Source organism: Oncorhynchus nerka, linkage group LG7 (assembly GCF_034236695.1).
Source record: "Oncorhynchus nerka isolate Pitt River linkage group LG7, Oner_Uvic_2.0, whole genome shotgun sequence".
Lineage (NCBI taxonomy): Eukaryota > Metazoa > Chordata > Actinopteri > Salmoniformes > Salmonidae > Oncorhynchus > Oncorhynchus nerka.
The window spans coordinates 95,381,230-95,402,332 of NC_088402.1; the positions used below are offsets into that span (position 1 = coordinate 95,381,230).

General features: G+C 43.1%; 1 protein-coding gene across 1 annotated transcript in view; it reads right to left on the reverse strand.

Annotated features, from left to right (window-relative positions):
* Window positions 1–6,895: 6,895 nt before the first annotated feature.
* tspan2b (tetraspanin 2b) overlaps window positions 6,896–21,103 on the reverse strand; it is a 60,536-nt gene continuing 46,328 nt past the window's right edge. The window contains exons 3-9 of the mRNA XM_065021009.1: window positions 17,598–17,695; window positions 16,666–16,740; window positions 16,387–16,476; window positions 13,019–13,075; window positions 12,831–12,914; window positions 7,139–7,226; window positions 6,896–6,971 (exon numbers count right to left, since the gene is read on the reverse strand). Coding sequence (XP_064877081.1) covers window positions 7,161–7,226; window positions 12,831–12,914; window positions 13,019–13,075; window positions 16,387–16,476; window positions 16,666–16,740; window positions 17,598–17,695 — 470 coding nt within the window. The 3' untranslated portion in view covers window positions 6,896–6,971; window positions 7,139–7,160. The remainder of the gene's footprint in view (window positions 6,972–7,138; window positions 7,227–12,830; window positions 12,915–13,018; window positions 13,076–16,386; window positions 16,477–16,665; window positions 16,741–17,597; window positions 17,696–21,103) is intronic.

Consider the following 21,103-nt stretch of genomic DNA (forward strand, 5'->3'; position numbering starts at 1 on the left):
AGTCCTTCCTGCAGCAAAGAACCCCCACAACATGATGCTGCCACCCCCATGTTTCACGGTTGGGATGGTGTTCTTCGGCTTGCAAGCCCCCCCTGAGTTTGAAGGTAGGCCTTGAAATACATCCACAGGTACACCTCCAATTGACTCAAATTATGTCAATTAGCCTATCAGAAGCTTCTAAAGCCATGACATAATTTTCTGGAATTTTCCAAGCTGTTTAAAGGCACAGTCAACTTAGTATATGTAAACTTCTGACCCACTGGAATTGTGATACAGTGAATTATAAGTGAAATAATCTGTCTGTAAACAATTGTTGGAAAAATTCCTTGTGTCATGCACAAAGTAGATGTCCTAACTGACTTGCCAAAACTATAGTTTGTTAACAAGAAATGTGTGGAGTGGTTGAAAAACGAGTTTTAATGACTCCAACCTAGGTGTATGTAAACGTCCGACTTCAACTGTATATTATTCTTAGAGAATTTCCACGTGAAAGATATTGGAAATTTAATCAAAGCCTACTAGTTGATACATTGTTTAGAACTAGGACAGAATCATTTATAACTGACATTTTCCAGACATAACAGCAGATCCCCGTATTGTATGGGACACTTTTAAATGTGCCTTTAGAGGCCATGCAATTCAGTACTCATCTATAAAACAAAAAATCAATTTAGATCAAAAGAGTCCATATTAACAAAGGCAATGGAAGGACTAACAGTACAGTTAGATAGCAATAAAAACGATACCATGGAGGCACAGAATAAGTTGGAGGAAACACAATAAGAAATGGAGGAACTTATCGAACAAAGATTGAAATGTACTCCAGGTGACTACCTCATGAAGCTGGTTGAGAGAATGCCAAGTATGTGCAAAGCTGTCAAGGCAAAGGGTGGCTACTTTGAAGAAACTCACATATAAAATGTATTTGAATTTGTTTAAACACTTTTTTTTTGGTTACTACGTGATTCCATACGTGTTATTTGGGACGCACACAGGTCTCACATCATCTCTGAACCCTCCATGTAGAATAACAGCCATGTTCTCTCTTTAAGGCAGACTAAGGGCTGAGAGAGAGGTGGTAATATCACATCTGTGATATAAAGGTATTTTGTTGCTGTTTCTTGGATGAGACCATAATGTAGGCTAATACAATGTTACAGCAGCTTTCTGTGTTACCAGATTGTGAATGGTTTCATTAAAGGCTGACTCAGCGAGATGTCGTTGCACAAAGTTAACACGTAGTGGATCCATTTCCTCCACAACTAGGGAGCGTTGAAGCGCGAGGTTAAACTACTCAAATCAGAATCAAATCAGATTTTATTTGTAACATACACATGGTTAGCAGATGTTAATGCGAGTGTAGCGAAATGCTTGTGTTTCTAGTTCCGACAATGCAGTGATAACCAACAAGTAATCTAACTAACAATTCCAAAACTACTGTCTTATACACAGTGTAAGGGGATAAAGAATATGTACATAAGGATATATGAAGGAGTGATGGTACAGAGCGGCATAGGCAAGATACAGTATATACATATGAGATGAGTAATGTAGGGTATGTAAACAAAGTGGCATAGTTAAAGTGGCTAGTGATACATGTATTACATAAGGTGAATGCACCAATTTGTAAGTCGCTCTGGATAAGAGCGTCTGCTAAATGACTTAAATGTAAATGTTATTTCATAGTGTTGATGTCTTTACTGTTATTCTACAATGTAGAACATAGTAACAATAAAGGAAAAACCCTTGATGAGTAGGTGTGTCCAAACTGTTGACTGGTAATGTACATGCAACTCTATTCCACATCTAGTAACTGATGAAAGTAAAAAAGGAGATTTTAAATTAGATTTTAAAAGAGATTAAAATACACCTTATGGAACAGTGGAGACTGTGAAGAGACACACACACACAGACACATGCATACACACACACACACACATACACACACACAGGCACATGCATACACACACACATGCATACACACACACAGGCACATGCATACACACACACAGGCACATGCATACATACACACACACACATGCATACACACACACAGGCACAGGCTCATGCATACACACACACATACACACGCATACACACACACATGCATGCATACACACACACAGGCACAGACACATGCATACACACACACAGGCACAGGCTCATGCATACACACACAGGCACAGACACATGCATACACACACACACACACATGCATACACACACACAGGCACAGGCTCATGCATACACACACACAGGCACAGACATGCACACACACACACAGGCACATGCATACACACACACAGGCACAGGCTCATGCATACACACACAGGCACAGACACATGCATACACACACACACACACATGCATACACACACACAGGCACAGGCTCATGCATACACACACTCAGGCACAGACATGCACACACACACACAGGCACACACAGGCACACACACACGTATTTTGTATTGTAGATATGTGGTAGTGTTGGGGCCTGAGGGAACACACCGTGTTGTGAAATCTGTGAATGTAATTGTATTGTTTTTAAAACCTTAAATTTGGGGGGATAATAATAATAATAATACATTCGACATACAAATACAGGTTTGCATTTTAAATCGTGCAGCGACAGCACGGTCAAATTAAGATACAGCATCTGTAATGTCTGACTATCATGATTGAGATTGTGTGTGTGACTTCTGAAGATGGCTTCACATTCTGATAAAACAGAAAAGAATGTTGAAAGTAAGCAGAGAGACGAGGAGAACGGCAGTAAAGAGACAAGTGTTGTAAAACGGTTTAAAAGTTTATTAGTTGAACAGAACATCTGTCTTCCTGAGCGGCGGCCACCTGAACTCAAATTACATCAGCCATTAAAATGAAAGAATAAATTAACACACAATCACAGACAGCGGAACTGCAACAGGTCTTTAGGGAATACGATTCAGTACAAAAACAACTTTATTGTCCTTCACAAGGAGGAGTTTAGTGACCTTGGCGTTAGGCTTGGGTAGTATACCGTATACCGGGGTATGCTTTTCCAATAGCGTTGAAACTATTTTTAAAAAAAAATCTGATTTTGAATATTTGTTTCTATTTTAAGTAAATACCTGCAGTTAGCTTGTGTAATGAGATTTCACGAAAAAGTCACAAAAAAACGTCTCCATTATGAAGTTTCCCGGTAGACACCCAGTCACGTGGTGTTGGTTTAGAACAACGACTAGAGACCGGAGCCTTGCATGTCACTCACTGTTACACACCAGGTTGATCTAGTTACCGTAGGGGATTCACAACTAAATGTCGGCCAGCTCGATATCTTCTAACTATTAACAGTTAACTGTCTACAATGTGCTAAAAACACTCTGCAGTTTTGCATTGGTTTGCTAATTTATTAGCTCGTTAGCTATCTAGCTAAGTGCTTAGCTTCTTCCAAAAAATCAAGCTTCACTTGGAATCCCCTGAGCTGGGATGTCTGTCCTGCAATAGCTTAGGTCAGAGACGATAAAATGTTCGCAATGAGCTCGTTAGCATTTTAGCTACTATTCTCTATGGGATTTTACATGTACCTGTTAGCATTGCTAACCTTTAGATTACAGGAGGTGGGGTTCAGTGCCGGCATTCCCGAATATTCCGGTATGGCACAAGGTCGGTATAAAAAGTACGACAATCTGACAATTTTCAATAGCGTTTATATAATATTTATTTTGGGGTGGGCTCTCTCTCTCTCTCTCTCTCTCAAACGCTGTAGTTCATTCTTACACGTTCTAATAGTTGAGCTGCTTTTAAAAGAAAAAGTCGAATTGAAAATTCGATTGTCATAATGGCCAGCTAGGACTGATGGTTTGGTTAGTTAAACTAGCAAGTCTGTTTGTTTACTGTAGCTATCTAGTAAACTTGCTAGCTACTTCAGTGGATGTTAAAACTAGCGGTAAATGTGTTAAGTTATAGCCGTGGTATGAAAGGGATATTCATTGATTGCTTATTATTATCTCGTTGATTATCCCTTACACGTTAAGTATAAGAAACAGTGTAACTAAAAGAAATTTACATTTACATTTAAGTCATTTAGCAGACGCTCTTATCCAGAGCGACTTACAAATTGGTGCGTTCACCTTATGACATCCAGTGGAACAGTAGTGCATCTAAATCTTTTAAGGGTGGATGTGTCCAATCAGTGATCTCCAGCTCAGGGCTCCAGCTATGCATTTGGTTTGCTAACTTGCTAGCCAAGTTAGCTATAGGTCAAAATCAATCTTCTTGGTTACAGCAGAGACATTCTAGCCTGGGTGCCAGTGTCTTTAGCTAATCCACTTATTGTACTCCTGGTCACTGCCAAAGAGACTGACCTTTCTGCCATCTTCAAATATCAACATTCTATCATTAAATGAGCTTGAGGTGAAGACAGGAGTTGATCCTGATTCGATAACCCCTCCAATCTATCCTCCAATCACAACAATTATCCAAATATTGGAACTATCACTTTTTTTTCTCTCTCCACAGAACACATTGGTATCCAGTTGCTAAGCAACCATTGTTGCTCACTTTTAAAAAACTAAATAAATACTGTAATTCAAACCAAAATAACACTTTGAATTGAATTTAAACCTAAAAAACATAAGAACTGACCTAGCTAACAGCTGACTTTGTTCTTAATTATAATTACATTTTGTCATGGAAAATATTAATAATGTTATTTCCAACAACCAATGAGCAACTCCGCCATAAATCCAGCTGCATATTGAGCGTTGAGATAGCCGATTGGCCAGTCTGTTTGGCGATGACATGGAGTGGAACGTTGGCTAAAGTGACTGTTACCCAGACTAGAGACATCCAACCCCTCCTGGATCTAAATCCTTATTGCCCAATTTGTTTTGCGTGTCAAACCCCCCCCAATATATATTTTTAAATAGCGCCCCTTGTGTGCACTTCTGGTAATAACGTATACCCCGGGTATGATACACAAACGGTATGACCATCCGCCCCCAACCCTGTAACCATTCCCCAGGTCGTTGCTGTAAATGAGAACGTGTTCTCAGTCAATTTACCGTAAAAAAACAACAACAACATCAAATGAAATCTGAGTCCTTTTAGATTGTCTGACCACAGCCATATGGGCCCTGTTGAAACGGTGTGCACTATGAAGGGGATAGGATGCCGCTTGGGACGCACATTTACACCACCACCACCACTACTACCACCACCACCACGTTTACACCACCACCACCACTACCACCACCACCACCACCACCACCACCACGTTTACCACCACCACCACCACCACCACTACCACCACCACCACCACCACGTTTACACCACCACCACCACCACGTTTACACCACCACCACCACTACTACCACCACGTTTACACCACCACCACCACCACGTTTACACCACCACCACCACCACCACGTTTACACCACCACCACCACCACTGTTACCGGGGGCGTCGGCCTCGCAGAGCTGGCTGTCACAATGGCCACGCACCAGGCTAACTACATTGCCTTACGCCTGCTAGATTTCAACAACACTCGGAATGGTGTTTGACACATCAGCTAAAGCCTCATCACATGATACAGCCACCTAATGTCCGACTGTGTGGTCGATGACGTGGGACACAACCATTGGTTGGTGCAATGCAACGTTTTGTAATGTAGTTGGTCTGGAAGGTGACCATCGTGTCAACAGTCATGCCACTGGTGCTACTTGTTGCCCCCCCCAAAAAAAAAAATATATATATATCACCTACAGATGTCTTTTACAACCATTCAGTGAAATGTCTTGGAATCTAGTTGCCTGGCAGTTTAGATATTACTACAAACTTTGCTTCTGGCCACTGGTTAGTTTTTTATATGTTTGTGCTGGCTGTGGAAAAGCTTTGTCACGATGACTACAGAACGTAGAAGTGGAGATGTCAGTGGGTGAGAGGGGAGGACTGGAGTTGGGCTGTTGTGGGGAGGACTGGAGTTGGGCTGTTGTGGGGAGGACTGGAGTTGGGCTGTTGTGGGGAGGACTGGAGTTGGGCTGTTGTGGGGAGGACTGGAGTTGGGCTGTTGTGGGGAGGACTGGAGTTGGGCTGTTGTGGGGGACGGGAGTTGGGCTGTTGTGGGGGGACTGGAGTTGGGCTGTTGTGGGGGGACTGGAGTTGGGCTGTTGTGGGGGACTGGAGTTGGGCTGTTGTGGGGGACTAGAGTTGGGCTGTTGTGGGGAGGACTGGAGTTGGGCTGTTGTGGGGAGGACTGGAGTTGGGCTGTTGTGGGAGGACTGGAGTTGGGCTGTTGTGGGGGACTGGAGTTGGGCTGTTGTGGGGGGGACTGGAGTTGGGCTGTTGTGGGGGACTGGAGTTGGGCTGTTGTGGGGGACTGGAGTTGGGCTGTTGTGGGGGGACGGGAGTTGGGCTGTTGTGGGGGACTGGAGTTGGGCTGTTGTGGGGGACTGGAGTTGGGCTGTTGTGGGAGGACTGGAGTTGGGCTGTTGGGGGACTGGAGTTGGGCTGTTGTGGGGAGGACTGGAGTTGGGCTGTTGTGGGGGACTGGAGTTGGGCTGTTGTGGGGGACTGGAGTTGGGCTGTTGTGGGGGACTGGAGTTGGGCTGTTGTGGGGGGACTGGAGTTGGGCTGTTGTGGGGGGGACTGGAGTTGGGCTGTTGTGGGGGACTGGAGTTGGGCTGTTGTGGGGGGGACTGGAGGAGGGCTGATGTGGGGGACTGGAGGAGGGCTGTTGTGGGGATCTGGAGTTGGGCTGTTGTGGGGGACTGGAGTTGGGGTTGTGGGGGGGACTGGAGTTGGGCTGTTGTGGGGGACTGGAGGAGGGCTGTTGTGGGGGACTGGAGTTGGGCTGTTGTGGGGGACTGGAGTTGGGCTGTTGTGGGGGACTGGAGGAGGGCTGTTGTGGGGGACTGGAGGAGGGCTGTTGTGGGGGGACTGGAGTTGGGCTGTTGTGGGGGACTGGAGGAGGGCTGTTGTGGGGGGACTGGAGGAGGGCTGTTGTGGGGGACTGGAGTTGGGCTGTTGTGGGGGACGGGAGTTGGGCTGTTGTGGGGGACTGGAGTTGGGCTGTTGTGGGGGACTGGAGTTGGGCTGTTGTGGGGGACTGGAGTTGGGCTGTTGTGGGGGACTGGAGGAGGGCTGTTGTGGGGGACTGAGGAGTGGAAGCTCTTCCTGGTTACATGATCTCCCTGCTGTTGCGGATGGCACAGCACAACACCATGCTGAAGATCATCCCTATAACCTAGAGAGGGAAAGAGAAAGAGAGGGAGAGAGAGAGAGAGAGAGAAGAGAGAGGAGAGAGAGGAGAGAGGGAGAGAGAGAGAGAAGAGAGAGAGAGAGAAGAGAGAGGAGAGAGAGAGAAGAGAGGAAGAGAGAGGAGAGAGAGAGAAGAGAGAGAAGAGAGGAAGAGAGAGAAGAGAGGAAGAGAGAGAGAGAGAGAAGAGGGAGAGAGAGAGAGGAGAGAGAAGAGAGAGGAGAGAGAGAGAAGAGAGGAAGAGAGAGAGAGAGAGAGAGAGAGAGAGAGAGAGAGAGAGAAGAGAGAGAGATGAGATTACACAGATCCACATAGAATTCAAAAACAAACCCAATGTTGATAAACTCCCATATCTGCTGGGTGAAATTCCACAGTGTGACATCACAGCAGCAAGATTTGTGACCTGTTGCCACAAGAAAAAGGCAACCAGTGAAGAACAAACACCATTGTAAATACAACCCATATTTATGCTTATTTATTTATCCTTGTGTACTTTAACCATTTGTACATTGTTAAAACACTGTATAGTTATAATATGACATTTGTAATGTCTTTACTGTTTTGAAACTTCTGTATGTGTAATGTTCACTGTTAATTTGTATTGTTTATTTCACTTTTGTATATTATCTACCTCACTTGCTTTGGCAATGTTAACACATGTTTCCCATGACAATAAAACCCCTTGAATTGAATTGAAATTGAATTAGGTAGAGATAGAGAGGTAGAGAAAGATGTCAATAATATTTTGTCTTTCATACCAGGTCACGTGTCTTCTCAGTCATGTTGACACTGGTCCACTACCAGGTCATGTGTCTTCTCAGTCATGTTGACACTGGTCTACTACCAGGTCATGTGTCTTCTCAGTCATGTTGACACTGGTCTACTACCAGGTCATGTGTCTTCTCAGTCATGTTGACACTGGTCTACTACCAGGTCATGTGTCGTCTCAGTCATGTTGACACTGGTCTACTACCAGGTCATGTGTCTTCTCAGTCATGTTGACACTGGTCCACTACCAGGTCATGTGTCTTCTCAGTCATGTTGACACTGGTCTACTACCAGGTCATGTGTCTTCTCAGTCATGTTGACACTGGTCTACTACCAGGTCATGTGTCGTCTCAGTCATGTTGACACTGGTCTACTACCAGGTCATGTGTCTTCTCAGTCATGTTGACACTGGTCCACTACCAGGTCATGTGTCTTCTCAGTCATGTTGACACTGGTCCACTACCAGGTCATGTGTCTCCTCAGTCATGTTGACACTGGTCCACTACCAGGTCATGTGTCTCCTCAGTCATGTTGACACTGGTCTACTACCAGGTCACGTGTCTTCTCAGTCATGTTGACACTGGTCTACTACCAGGTCACGTGTCTTCTCAGTCATGTTGACACTGGTCTACTACCAGGTCATGTGTTTCCTCAGTCATGTTGACACTGGTCCACTACCAGGTCATGTGTTTCCTCAGTCATGTTGACACTGGTCTACTACCAGGTCATGTGTCTCCTCAGTCATGTTGACACTGGTCTACTACCAGGTCATGTGTTTCCTCAGTCATGTTGACACTGGTCCACTACCAGGTCATGTGTTTCCTCAGTCATGTTGACACTGGTCTACTACCAGGTCATGTGTCTCCTCAGTCATGTTGACACTGGTCTACTACCAGGTCATGTGTCTTCTCAGTCATGTTGACACTGGTCTACTACCAGGTCATGTGTCTTCTCAGTCATGTTGACACTGGTCTACTACCAGGTCATGTGTCTTCTCAGTCATGTTGACACTGGTCTACTACCAGGTCATGTGTCTTCTCAGTCATGTTGACACTGGTCTACTACCAGGTCATGTGTCTCCTCAGTCATGTTGACACTGGTCTACTACCAGGTCATGTGTCTTCTCAGTCATGTTGACACTGGTCTACTACCAGGTCATGTGTCTTCTCAGTCATGTTGACACTGGTCTACTACCAGGTCATGTGTCTTCTCAGTCATGTTGACACTGGTCTACTACCATGTCATGTGTCTTCTCAGTCATGTTGACACTGGTCTACTACCAGGTCATGTGTCTTCTCAGTCATGTAGACACTGGTCTACTACCAGGTCATGTGTCTTCTCAGTCATGTTGACACTGGTCTACTACCAGGTCATGTGTCTTCTCAGTCATGTTGACACTGGTCTACTACCAGGTCATGTGTCTCCTCAGTCATGTTGACACTGGTCCACTACCAGGTCATGTGTCTTCTCAGTCATGTTGACACTGGTCTACTACCAGGTCATGTGTCTTCTCAGTCATGTTGACACTGGTCTACTACCAGGTCATGTGTTTACTCAGTCATGTTGACACTGGTCCACTACCAGGTCATGTGTTTCCTCAGTCATGTTGACACTGGTCTACTACCAGGTCATGCGTCTCCTCAGTCATGTTGACACTGGTCTACTACCAGGTCATGTGTCTTCTCAGTCATGTTGACACTGGTCTACTACCAGGTCATGTGTTTCCTCAGTCATGTTGACACTGGTCTACTACCAGGTCATGTGTTTCCTCAGTCATGTTGACACTGGTCTACTACCAGGTCATGTGTCTTCTCAGTCATGTTGACACTGGTCCACTACCAGGTCATGTGTCTTCTCAGTCATGTTGACACTGGTCCACTACCAGGTCATGTGTTTCCTCAGTCATGTTGACACTGGTCTACTACCAGGTCATGTGTCTTCTCAGTCATGTTGACACTGGTCTACTACCAGGTCATGTGTCTTCTCAGTCATGTTGACACTGGTCCACTACCAGGTCATGTGTCTTCTCAGTCATGTTGACACTGGTCCACTACCAGGTCATGTGTTTCTCAGTCATGTTGACACTGGTCTACTACCAGGTCATGTGTCTTCTCAGTCATGTTGACACTGGTCTACTACCAGGTCATGTGTCTTCTCAGTCATGTTGACACTGGTCTACTACCAGGTCATGTGTCTTCTCAGTCATGTTGACACTGGTCCACTACCAGGTCATGTGTCTTCTCAGTCATGTTGACACTGGTCCACTACCAGGTCATGTGTTTCCTCAGTCATGTTGACACTGGTCTACTACCAGGTCATGTGTCTTCTCAGTCATGTTGACACTGGTCTACTACCAGGTCATGTGTCTTCTCAGTCATGTTGACACTGGTCTACTACCAGGTCATGTGTCTTCTCAGTCATGTTGACACTGGTCTACTACCAGGTCATGTGTCTTCTCAGTCATGTTGACACTGGTCCACTACCAGGTCATGTGTCTTCTCAGTCATGTTGACACTGGTCCACTACCAGGTCATGTGTCTTCTCAGTCATGTTGACACTGGTCCACTACCAGGTCATGTGTCTTCTCAGTCATGTTGACACTGGTCCACTACCAGGTCATGTGTCTCCTCAGTCATGTTGACACTGGTCCACTACCAGGTCATGTGTCTTCTCAGTCATGTTGACACTGGTCCACTACCAGGTCATGTGTCTTCTCAGTCATGTTGACACTGGTCCACTACCAGGTCATGTGTCTTCTCAGTCATGTTGACACTGGTCTACTACCAGGTCATGTGTCTTCTCAGTCATGTTGACACTGGTCTACTACCATGTCATGTGTCTTCTCAGTCATGTTGACACTGGTCTACTACCAGGTCATGTGTCTTCTCAGTCATGTAGACACTGGTCTACTACCAGGTCATGTGTCTTCTCAGTCATGTTGACACTGGTCTACTACCAGGTCATGTGTCTTCTCAGTCATGTTGACACTGGTCTACTACCAGGTCATGTGTCTCCTCAGTCATGTTGACACTGGTCCACTACCAGGTCATGTGTCTTCTCAGTCATGTTGACACTGGTCTACTACCAGGTCATGTGTCTTCTCAGTCATGTTGACACTGGTCTACTACCAGGTCATGTGTTTACTCAGTCATGTTGACACTGGTCCACTACCAGGTCATGTGTTTCCTCAGTCATGTTGACACTGGTCTACTACCAGGTCATGCGTCTCCTCAGTCATGTTGACACTGGTCTACTACCAGGTCATGTGTCTTCTCAGTCATGTTGACACTGGTCTACTACCAGGTCATGTGTTTCTCAGTCATGTTGACACTGGTCTACTACCAGGTCATGTGTTTCCTCAGTCATGTTGACACTGGTCTACTACCAGGTCATGTGTCTTCTCAGTCATGTTGACACTGGTCCACTACCAGGTCATGTGTCTTCTCAGTCATGTTGACACTGGTCCACTACCAGGTCATGTGTTTCCTCAGTCATGTTGACACTGGTCTACTACCAGGTCATGTGTCTTCTCAGTCATGTTGACACTGGTCTACTACCAGGTCATGTGTCTTCTCAGTCATGTTGACACTGGTCTACTACCAGGTCATGTGTCTTCTCAGTCATGTTGACACTGGTCCACTACCAGGTCATGTGTCTTCTCAGTCATGTTGACACTGGTCCACTACCAGGTCATGTGTTTCCTCAGTCATGTTGACACTGGTCTACTACCAGGTCATGTGTCTTCTCAGTCATGTTGACACTGGTCTACTACCAGGTCATGTGTCTTCTCAGTCATGTTGACACTGGTCTACTACCAGGTCATGTGTCTTCTCAGTCATGTTGACACTGGTCTACTACCAGGTCATGTGTCTTCTCAGTCATGTTGACACTGGTCTACTACCAGGTCATGTGTCTTCTCAGTCATGTTGACACTGGTCCACTACCAGGTCATGTGTCTTCTCAGTCATGTTGACACTGGTCCACTACCAGGTCATGTGTCTTCTCAGTCATGTTGACACTGGTCCACTACCAGGTCATGTGTCTTCTCAGTCATGTTGACACTGGTCCACTACCAGGTCATGTGTCTCCTCAGTCATGTTGACACTGGTCCACTACCAGGTCATGTGTCTTCTCAGTCATGTTGACACTGGTCCACTACCAGGTCATGTGTCTTCTCAGTCATGTTGACACTGGTCCACTACCAGGTCATGTGTCTTCTCAGTCATGTTGACACTGGTCCACTACCAGGTCATGTGTCTTCTCAGTCATGTTGACACTGGTCCACTACCAGGTCATGTGTCTCCTCAGTCATGTTGACACTGGTCCACTACCAGGTCATGTGTCTCCTCAGTCATGTTGACACTGGTCCACTACCAGGTCATGTGTCTTCTCAGTCATGTTGACACTGGTCCACTACCAGGTCATGTGTCTTCTCAGTCATGTTGACACTGGTCTACTACCAGGTCATGTGTCTTCTCAGTCATGTTGACACTGGTCTACTACCAGGTCATGTGTCTTCTCAGTCATGTTGACACTGGTCCACTACCATTGCTTTAATGTGTTGTTGTTCTCATTAATATTGTTGTTGTAGTTGTTGTTAAATGTAATCCCATGTCCACTACTACTATTATTATTGCTGTTGGTCTCACCATTTTTGTAATGGTAAGTAATTAAAGTCAATAAAGTCTATCGGACGGACGGACGGACAGAGACAGAGAGAGCGAGAGAGAAAGGAGACATTGTTGGAGAGCAATTTAAAGCAGTGTGTTTATGTGTCTGTCTGTGGGAGAGAGAGAGAGACAGACTCCCCAGTCCTGTTCTCACCATGACTCCAGCGATACCGATCCCCACGTAACCGATGATGTAGAGTTTACTGTTGAAGAACTCCTTGATGCCCACCTCACAGTCCTACACACACACACACACACACACACACACGTTAGAAACAACATAAAGATTTAAATTAAAGTTCCAATCTTTTGCCCAAGTTAGTCTACTGTCATTAGTCCCACCTTGGTGTCAGCTGGGGCCTCAGGGCAGAAGCTCTGGGACGTCCCACAACAGTTGAGCTGCAGGGGGGAGAGGGAGTGTGGATGTTACCATGGTTACGGATAGTCCTGAATGAATCGTGAATAATGATGAGTGACTAAGTTACAGATACACAAATATCAAACCCTCAAGACATGCTAACCTCTCACCATTACAATAACAGGGGAGGTTAGCATTTTATATCATACCTCCAAGACATGCTAACCTCTCACCATTACAATAACAGGGGAGGTTAGCATACCCCCAAGACATGCTAACCTCTCACCATTACAATAACAGGGGAGGTTAGCATCTTATATCATACCCCCAAGACATGCTAACCTCTCACCATTACAATAACAGGGGAGGTTAGCATTTTATATCATACCTCCAAGACATGCTAACCTCTCACCATTACAATAACAGGAGGTTAGTTCAAGACATGCTAACCTCTCACCATTACAATAACAGGGAGGTTAGCATTTATATCATACCCCCAAGACATGCTAACCTCTCACCATTACAATAACAGGGGAGGTTAGCATTTTATATCATACCTCCACGACATGCTAACCTCTCACCATTACAATAACAGGGGAGGTTAGCATTTTATATCATACACCGAGACATGCTAACCTCTCACCATTACAATAACAGGGGAGGTTAGCATTTTATATCGTACCCCAAAGACATGCTAACCTCTCACCATTACAATAACAGGGGAGGTTAGCATTTTATATCATACCTCCAAGACATGCTAACCTCTCACCATTACAATAACAGGGGAGGTTAGCATACCCCCAAGACATGCTAACCTCTCACCATTACAATAACAGGGGAGGTTAGCATTTTATATCATAGCCCCAAGACATGCTAACCTCTCACCATTACAATAACAGGGGAGGTTAGCATTTTATATCATACCTCCAAGACATGCTAACCTCTCACCATTACAATAACAGGGGAGGTTAGCATCTTATATCATACCCCCAAGACATGCTAACCTCTCACCATTACAATAACAGGAGAGGTTAGCATCTTATATCATACCTCCAAGACATGCTAACCTCTCACCATTACAATAACAGGAGAGGTTAGCATCTTATATCATACCTCCAAGACATGCTAACCTCTCACCATTACAATAACAGGGGAGGTTAGCATTTTAGATCATACCTCCAAGACATGCTAACCTCTCACCATTACAATAACAGGGGAGGTTAGCATTTTAGATCATACCTCCAAGACATGCTAACCTCTCACCATTACAATAACAGGGGAGGTTAGCATCTTATATCATACCCCCAAGACATGCTAACCTCTCACCATTACAATAACAGGGGAGGTTAGCATTTTAGATCATACCTCCAAGACATGCTAACCTCTCACCATTACAATAACAGGGGAGGTTAGCATTTTAGATCATACCTCCAAGACATGCTAACCTCTCACCATTACAATAACAGGGGAGGTTAGCATTTTAGATCATACCTCCAAGACATGCTAACCTCTCACCATTACAATAACAGGGGAGGTTAGCATTTTAGATCATACCTCCAAGACATGCTAACCTCTCACCATTACAATAACAGGGGAGGTTAGCATCTTATATCATACCCCCAAGACATGCTAACCTCTCACCATTACAATAACAGGAGAGGTTAGCATTTTATATCATACCTCCAAGACATGCTAACCTCTCACCATTACAATAACAGGAGAGGTTAGCATCTTATATCATACCTCCAAGACATGCTAACCTCTCACCATTACAATAACAGGGGAGGTTAGCATTTTAGATCATACCTCCAAGACATGCTAACCTCTCACCATTACAATAACAGGGGAGGTTAGCATCTTATATCATACCCCCAAGACATGCTAACCTCTCACCATTACAATAACAGGGGAGGTTAGCATCTTATATCATAGCCCCAAGACATGCTAACCTCTCACCATTACAATAACAGGGGAGGTTAGCATTTTATATCGTACCTCCAAGACATGCTAACCTCTCACCATTACAATAACAGGAGAGGTTAGCATCTTATATCATACCTCCAAGACATGCTAACCTCTCACCATTACAATAACAGTGGAGGTTAGCATTTTATATCATACCTCCAAGACATGCTAACCTCTCACCATTACAATAACAGGGGAGGTTAGCATCTTATATCATACCCCCAAGACATGCTAACCTCTCACCATTACAATAACAGGAGAGGTTAGCATCTTATATCATACCCCCAAGACATGCTAACCTCTCACCATTACAATAACAGGGGAGGTTAGCATCTTATATCATACCTCCAAGACATGCTAACCTCTCACCATTACAATAACAGGGGAGGTTAGCATCTTATATCATAGCTCCAAGACATGCTAACCTCTCACCATTACAATAACAGGAGAGATTAGCATTTTTGGGGGGGGGGGTTGATATTTATGCCTCTAACTTTCTCACTCGTTATTCATGATTCATTCAGAGTTACCCGTAACCATGGTAACATACATTTTTACATGTAGAAGTGTTTAGACACATATTCTATTCTTATTTGCAATAAAAGTGACTCCAAAATATGACACAATACATTATTTATCATCTCATTTCTATTGGACACAAAATAATCTGAAACACAACCAGAACAAACAGCAAAATGCATCCAACACGTTTATAGAGTCACAGGTTTGATGTGGTCATTGTGTGCTAGGAATATGGGACCAAATACTAAACTTCTGACTACTTTTATTCACATATAAGTCAATCGGCTCCAATATTTTTGTACATAAAGTGCTGTAATTTCGAAAATGGTCCACCAGATATGGATGCAAATATCCTCAAATTAAAACTAACCACATAGTCATTTTAATGTCATTGTGTGATAGGAATATGGGACCAAATACTAAACTTCTGACTACTTTTATTCACATATAAGTCAATCTGTCTCAATATTTTTTGGTCCACTAAAATGTGAGGGACTAAGTACAAAAATACTGTAATTTCTAAATGATTGATCAGATATGAATGGAGATACCCTCAAATTAAAGAGTAGTACCTCCACAAAACATGGTCCCAAACGCTGTCTCACAAACACCCTCAAATTAAAGCTACCAGTCTGCACTTCAACCTCATAGTCATTGTTTAATATAAAATCCAAAAGTGCTGGAGACAAAATAACAAAAGAAAATGTCACAATAATTCTGGAGGGTAAATCGGTAGTTCTAACTAGAGTTTAGCATCATTGAAATCAACAATAAATCTTATGCATCTATCGTATGGACTATTGTTTTCAAGCATAGTTTTTTTTTCCCCCTGGAGAAAATGTTTTGCGTTAATGTATGTACTTACAACTTTGTGGTAAGAGTTTTGTGTCATTGTGTTGTTGTTTTTGTTGTCGTTGTAGGATTTGATGTAATAGTTCTGGACATCTTCGATTATCTGTCAGAAAAGAATCAGACAAGACCGTAAAAATAATTATTATATTTCCGACAGGTGGCGTTACTGCGACGCAAACGCTCGTCCCTTTAGCGCGAGACAACTCCGTCTGATTGGTTATCTGAAGTAAGACAATAAATGACAGTTGGAACCACAATAGCGTGGTGGACTGGTGCGGTGTATTATGGGTACCTTGTCTTTGTTCAAGAAGCCAAACACACCAGCAGCAACCTCAGCGCCAAAGATTATCAGCAGGCAGGCAAAGAACTGGAACACAAAGACAGGTTAGAGTGGACCGTTTCCATGGTTTCTGATCTGGAACACAAAGACAGGTTAGAGTGGACCGTTTCCATGGTTTCTGATCTGGAACACAAAGACAGGTTAGAGTGGACCGTTTCCATGGTTTCTGATCTGGAACACAAAGACAGGTTAGAGTGGACCGTTTCCATGGTTTCTGATCTGGAACACAAAGACAGGCTAGAGTGGACCGTTTCCATGGTTTCTGATCTGGAACACAAAGACAGGTTAGAGTGGACTGTTTCCATGGTTTCTGATCTGGAACACAAAGACAGGTTAGAGTGGACCGTTTCCATGGTTTCTGATCTGAAACACAAAGAAAGGCTATAGTGGACCGTTTCCATGGTTTCTGATCTGGAATACAAAGACAGGTTAGAGAGGACCGTTTCCATGGTTTCTGATCTGGAACACAAAGACAGGTTAGAGTGGACCGTTTCCATGGTTTCTGATCTGGAACACAAAGACAGGTTAGAGTGGACCGTTTCCATGGTTTCTGATCTGGAACACAAAGACAGGTTAGAGTGGACCGTTTCCATGGTTTCTGATCTGGAACACAAAGACAGGTTAGAGTGGACCGTTTAAGATTTGGGTACTTTTTCCACCGCTGAATGAGACCTAGTAAAAGGGCCTATAAGAGACTTATAAGCACACTGACGAACTACAAATCAGTGTGCTAATCAGTGTGCTAATTAGTACACTAATCAGTGTGTACTAATGTACTTCTAAAATACAGTGTTACTGAAGATTCTGAGTTCAGTCTAGATCGGACTAATTATCTAGCTAGCTTGATTGTGTTTTCTGCCCCTCGGGGAAGTGTGTCAACTCACCGACCCCAGCAGACACTGGGACTCTCGTATGGCTCCACAGCAGCCAAAGAATCCCACCAACATCACTAGACTGCCCGCTATGATCAGGATATACACACCTGGAGGGGGGGCAGAGAGAGAGAGAGAGATACAGTGACAGCGAGAGAGACAGAGAGAGAGAGACAGCGAGAGAGAGACAGCGAGAGAGAGGGAGAGACAGCGAGAGAGAGACAGAGAGAGAGAGACAGAGAGAGAGAGACAGAGAGAGAGACAGAGACAGCGAGAGAGAGACAGAGACAGCGAGAGAGAGACAGCGAGAGAGACAGAGAGAGAGAGAGAGACAAAGACAGAGAGAGAGAGAGAGAGGGAGAGAAAGAGAGAGGAAAACAAATCAGATGAAAGACCATTCAGAGTGTTATATATTCAGCGAGACTGTTGCAGTTCCCAGGAGCACCAGCAGAGGGCAGCATTAGACCACACAAACAACACAGTTATCAACCAGACCATATGTGAGAGACCTTTACAAGCTGAACATCATCTGCACTAAACAGACATAGTGACCAGCAGGAGAGTCAGTATTATAACTGTGGACTAAACAGACATAATGTAGTGACCAGCAGGAGAGTCAGTATTATAACTGTGGACTAAACAGACATAATGTAGTGACCAGCAGGAGAGTCAGTATTATAACTGTGGACTAAACAGACATAATGTAGTGACCAGCAGGAGAGTCAGTATTATAACTGTGGACTAAACAGACATAATGTAACCAGCAGAGAGTCAGTATTATAATGGACTAAACAGACATAAGTGACCAGCAGGAGAGTCAGTATTATAACTGTGGACTAAACAGACATAATGTAGTGACCAGCAGGAGAGTCAGTATTATAACTGTGGAACAGGAGAGTCAGTATTATAACTGTGGACTAAACAGACATAATGTAGTGACCAGCAGGAGAGTCAGTATTATAACTGTGGACTAAACAGACATAATGTAGTGACCAGCAGGAGAGTCAGTATTATAACTGTGGACTAAACAGACATAATGTAGTGACCAGCAGGAGAGTCAGTATTATAACTGTGGACTAAACAGACATAATGTAGTGACCAGCAGGAGAGTCAGTATTATAACTGTGGACTAAACAGACATAATGTAGTGACCTGCAGGAGAGTCAGTATTATAACTCTGCACTAAACAGAAATAATGTAGTGACCAGCAGGAGAGTCAGTATTATAACTCTGCACTAAACAGACATAATGTAGTGACCTGCAGGACCAGTGCCCAGCTGACAGTGTGTCTATAGACTAACTAACTATATAGTTGACAGTGTGTCTATAGACTAACTAACTATATAGTTGACAGTGTGTCTATAGACTAACTAACTATATAGTTGACAGTGTGTCTATAGACTAACTAACTATATAGTTGACAGTGTGTCTATAGACTAACTAACCATATAGTTGACAGTGTGTCTATAGACTAACTAACCATAGTTGACAGTGTGTCTATAGACTAACTAACCATAGTTGACAGTGTGTCTATAGACTAACTAACTATATAGTTGACAGTGTGTCTATAGACTAACTAACTATATAGTTGACAGTGTGTCTATAGACTAACTAACCATATAGTTGACAGTGTGTCTATAGACTAACTAACTATATAGTTGACAGTGTGTCTATAGACTAACTATATAGTTGACAGTGTGTGTCTATAGACTAACTAACCATATAGTTAACAGTGTGTTTGTCTATAGACTAATTAACCATATAGTTAACAGTGTGTCTATAGACTAACTAACCATAGTTGACAGTGTGTCTATAGACTAACTAACCATATAGTTGACAGTGTGTATATAGACTAACTAACCATATAGTTGACAGTGTGTCTATAGTTAACAGTGACAGTGTGTCTATAGACTAAACATATAGTTACAGTGTGTATTAGACTAACTAACCATATAGTTGACAGTGTGTCTATAGACTAACTAACCATAGTTGACAGTGTGTCTATAGACTAACTAACCATATAGTTGACAGTGTGTCTATAGACTAACTAACCATATAGTTGACAGTGTGTTTGTGTAACTAACCATATAGTTGACAGTGTGTCTAACTAACTAACCATATAGTTGACAGTGTGTCTATAGACTAACTAACCATATAGTTGACAGTGTGTCTTGTCATAGTTATAGACTAACTAACCATATAGTTGACAGTGTGTCTATAGACTAACTAACCATAGTTGACAGTGTGTAGACTAACTAACCATAGTTTGTCTATAGACTAACTAACCATATAGTTGACAGTGTGTCTATAGACTAACTAACCATATAGTTGACAGTGTGTCTATAGACTAACTAACCATATAGTTGACAGTAGTGTCTATAGACTAACTAACCATATAGTTGACAGTGTGTTTGTCTATAGACAGTGTGTCTATAGACTAACTAACCATATAGTTGACAGTGTGTCTATAGACTAACTAACCATATAGTTGACAGTGTGTCTATAGACTAACTAACCATATAGTTGACAGTGTGTCTATAGACTAACTAACCATATAGTTGACAGTGTGTCTATAGACTAACTAACCATATAGTTGACAGTGTGTCTATAGACTAACTAACCATATAGTTGACAGTGTGTCTATAGACTAACTAACCATATAGTTGACAGTGTGTCTATAGACTAACTAACCATATAGTTGACAGTGTGTCTATAGACTAACTAACCATATAGTTGACAGTGTGTCTATAGACTAACTAACCATATAGTTGACAGTGTGTCTATAGACTAACTAACCATATAGTTGACAGTGTGTCTATAGACTAACTAACCATATAGTTGACAGTGTGTCTATAGTTGACTAACCATATAGTTGACAGTGTGTCTATAGACTAACTAACCATATAACAGTGTGTGTCTATAGTTAGTTGACAGTGTGTCTATAGACTAACTAACCATATAGTTGACAGTGTGTCTATAGACTAACTAACCATAGTTGACAGTGTGTCTATAGACTAACTAACCATATAGTTGACAGTGTGTCTATAGACTAACTAACCATATAGTTGACAGTGTGTTATAGACATATAGTTACACCTAACATAGTGTGTGTGTCTATAGACTAACTAACCATATAGTTGACAGTGTGTCTATAGACTAACTAACCATATAGTTGACAGTGTGTCTATAGACTAACTAACCATATAGTTGACAGTGTCTATAGACTAACTATAGTTGACAGTGTGTCTATAGACTAACCATATAGTTGACAGTGTGTGACTAACTAACCATAGTTGACAGTGTGTCTATAGACTAACTAACCATATAGTTGACAGTGTGTCTATAGACTAACTAACCATATAGTTGACAGTGTGTCTATAGACTAACTAACCATATAGTTGACATAGACTAACTAACCATATAGTTGACAGTGTGTCTATAGACTAACTAACCATATAGTTGACAGTGTGTCTATAGACTAACTAACCATAATTGACTAACTAACCAGTGTATATAGA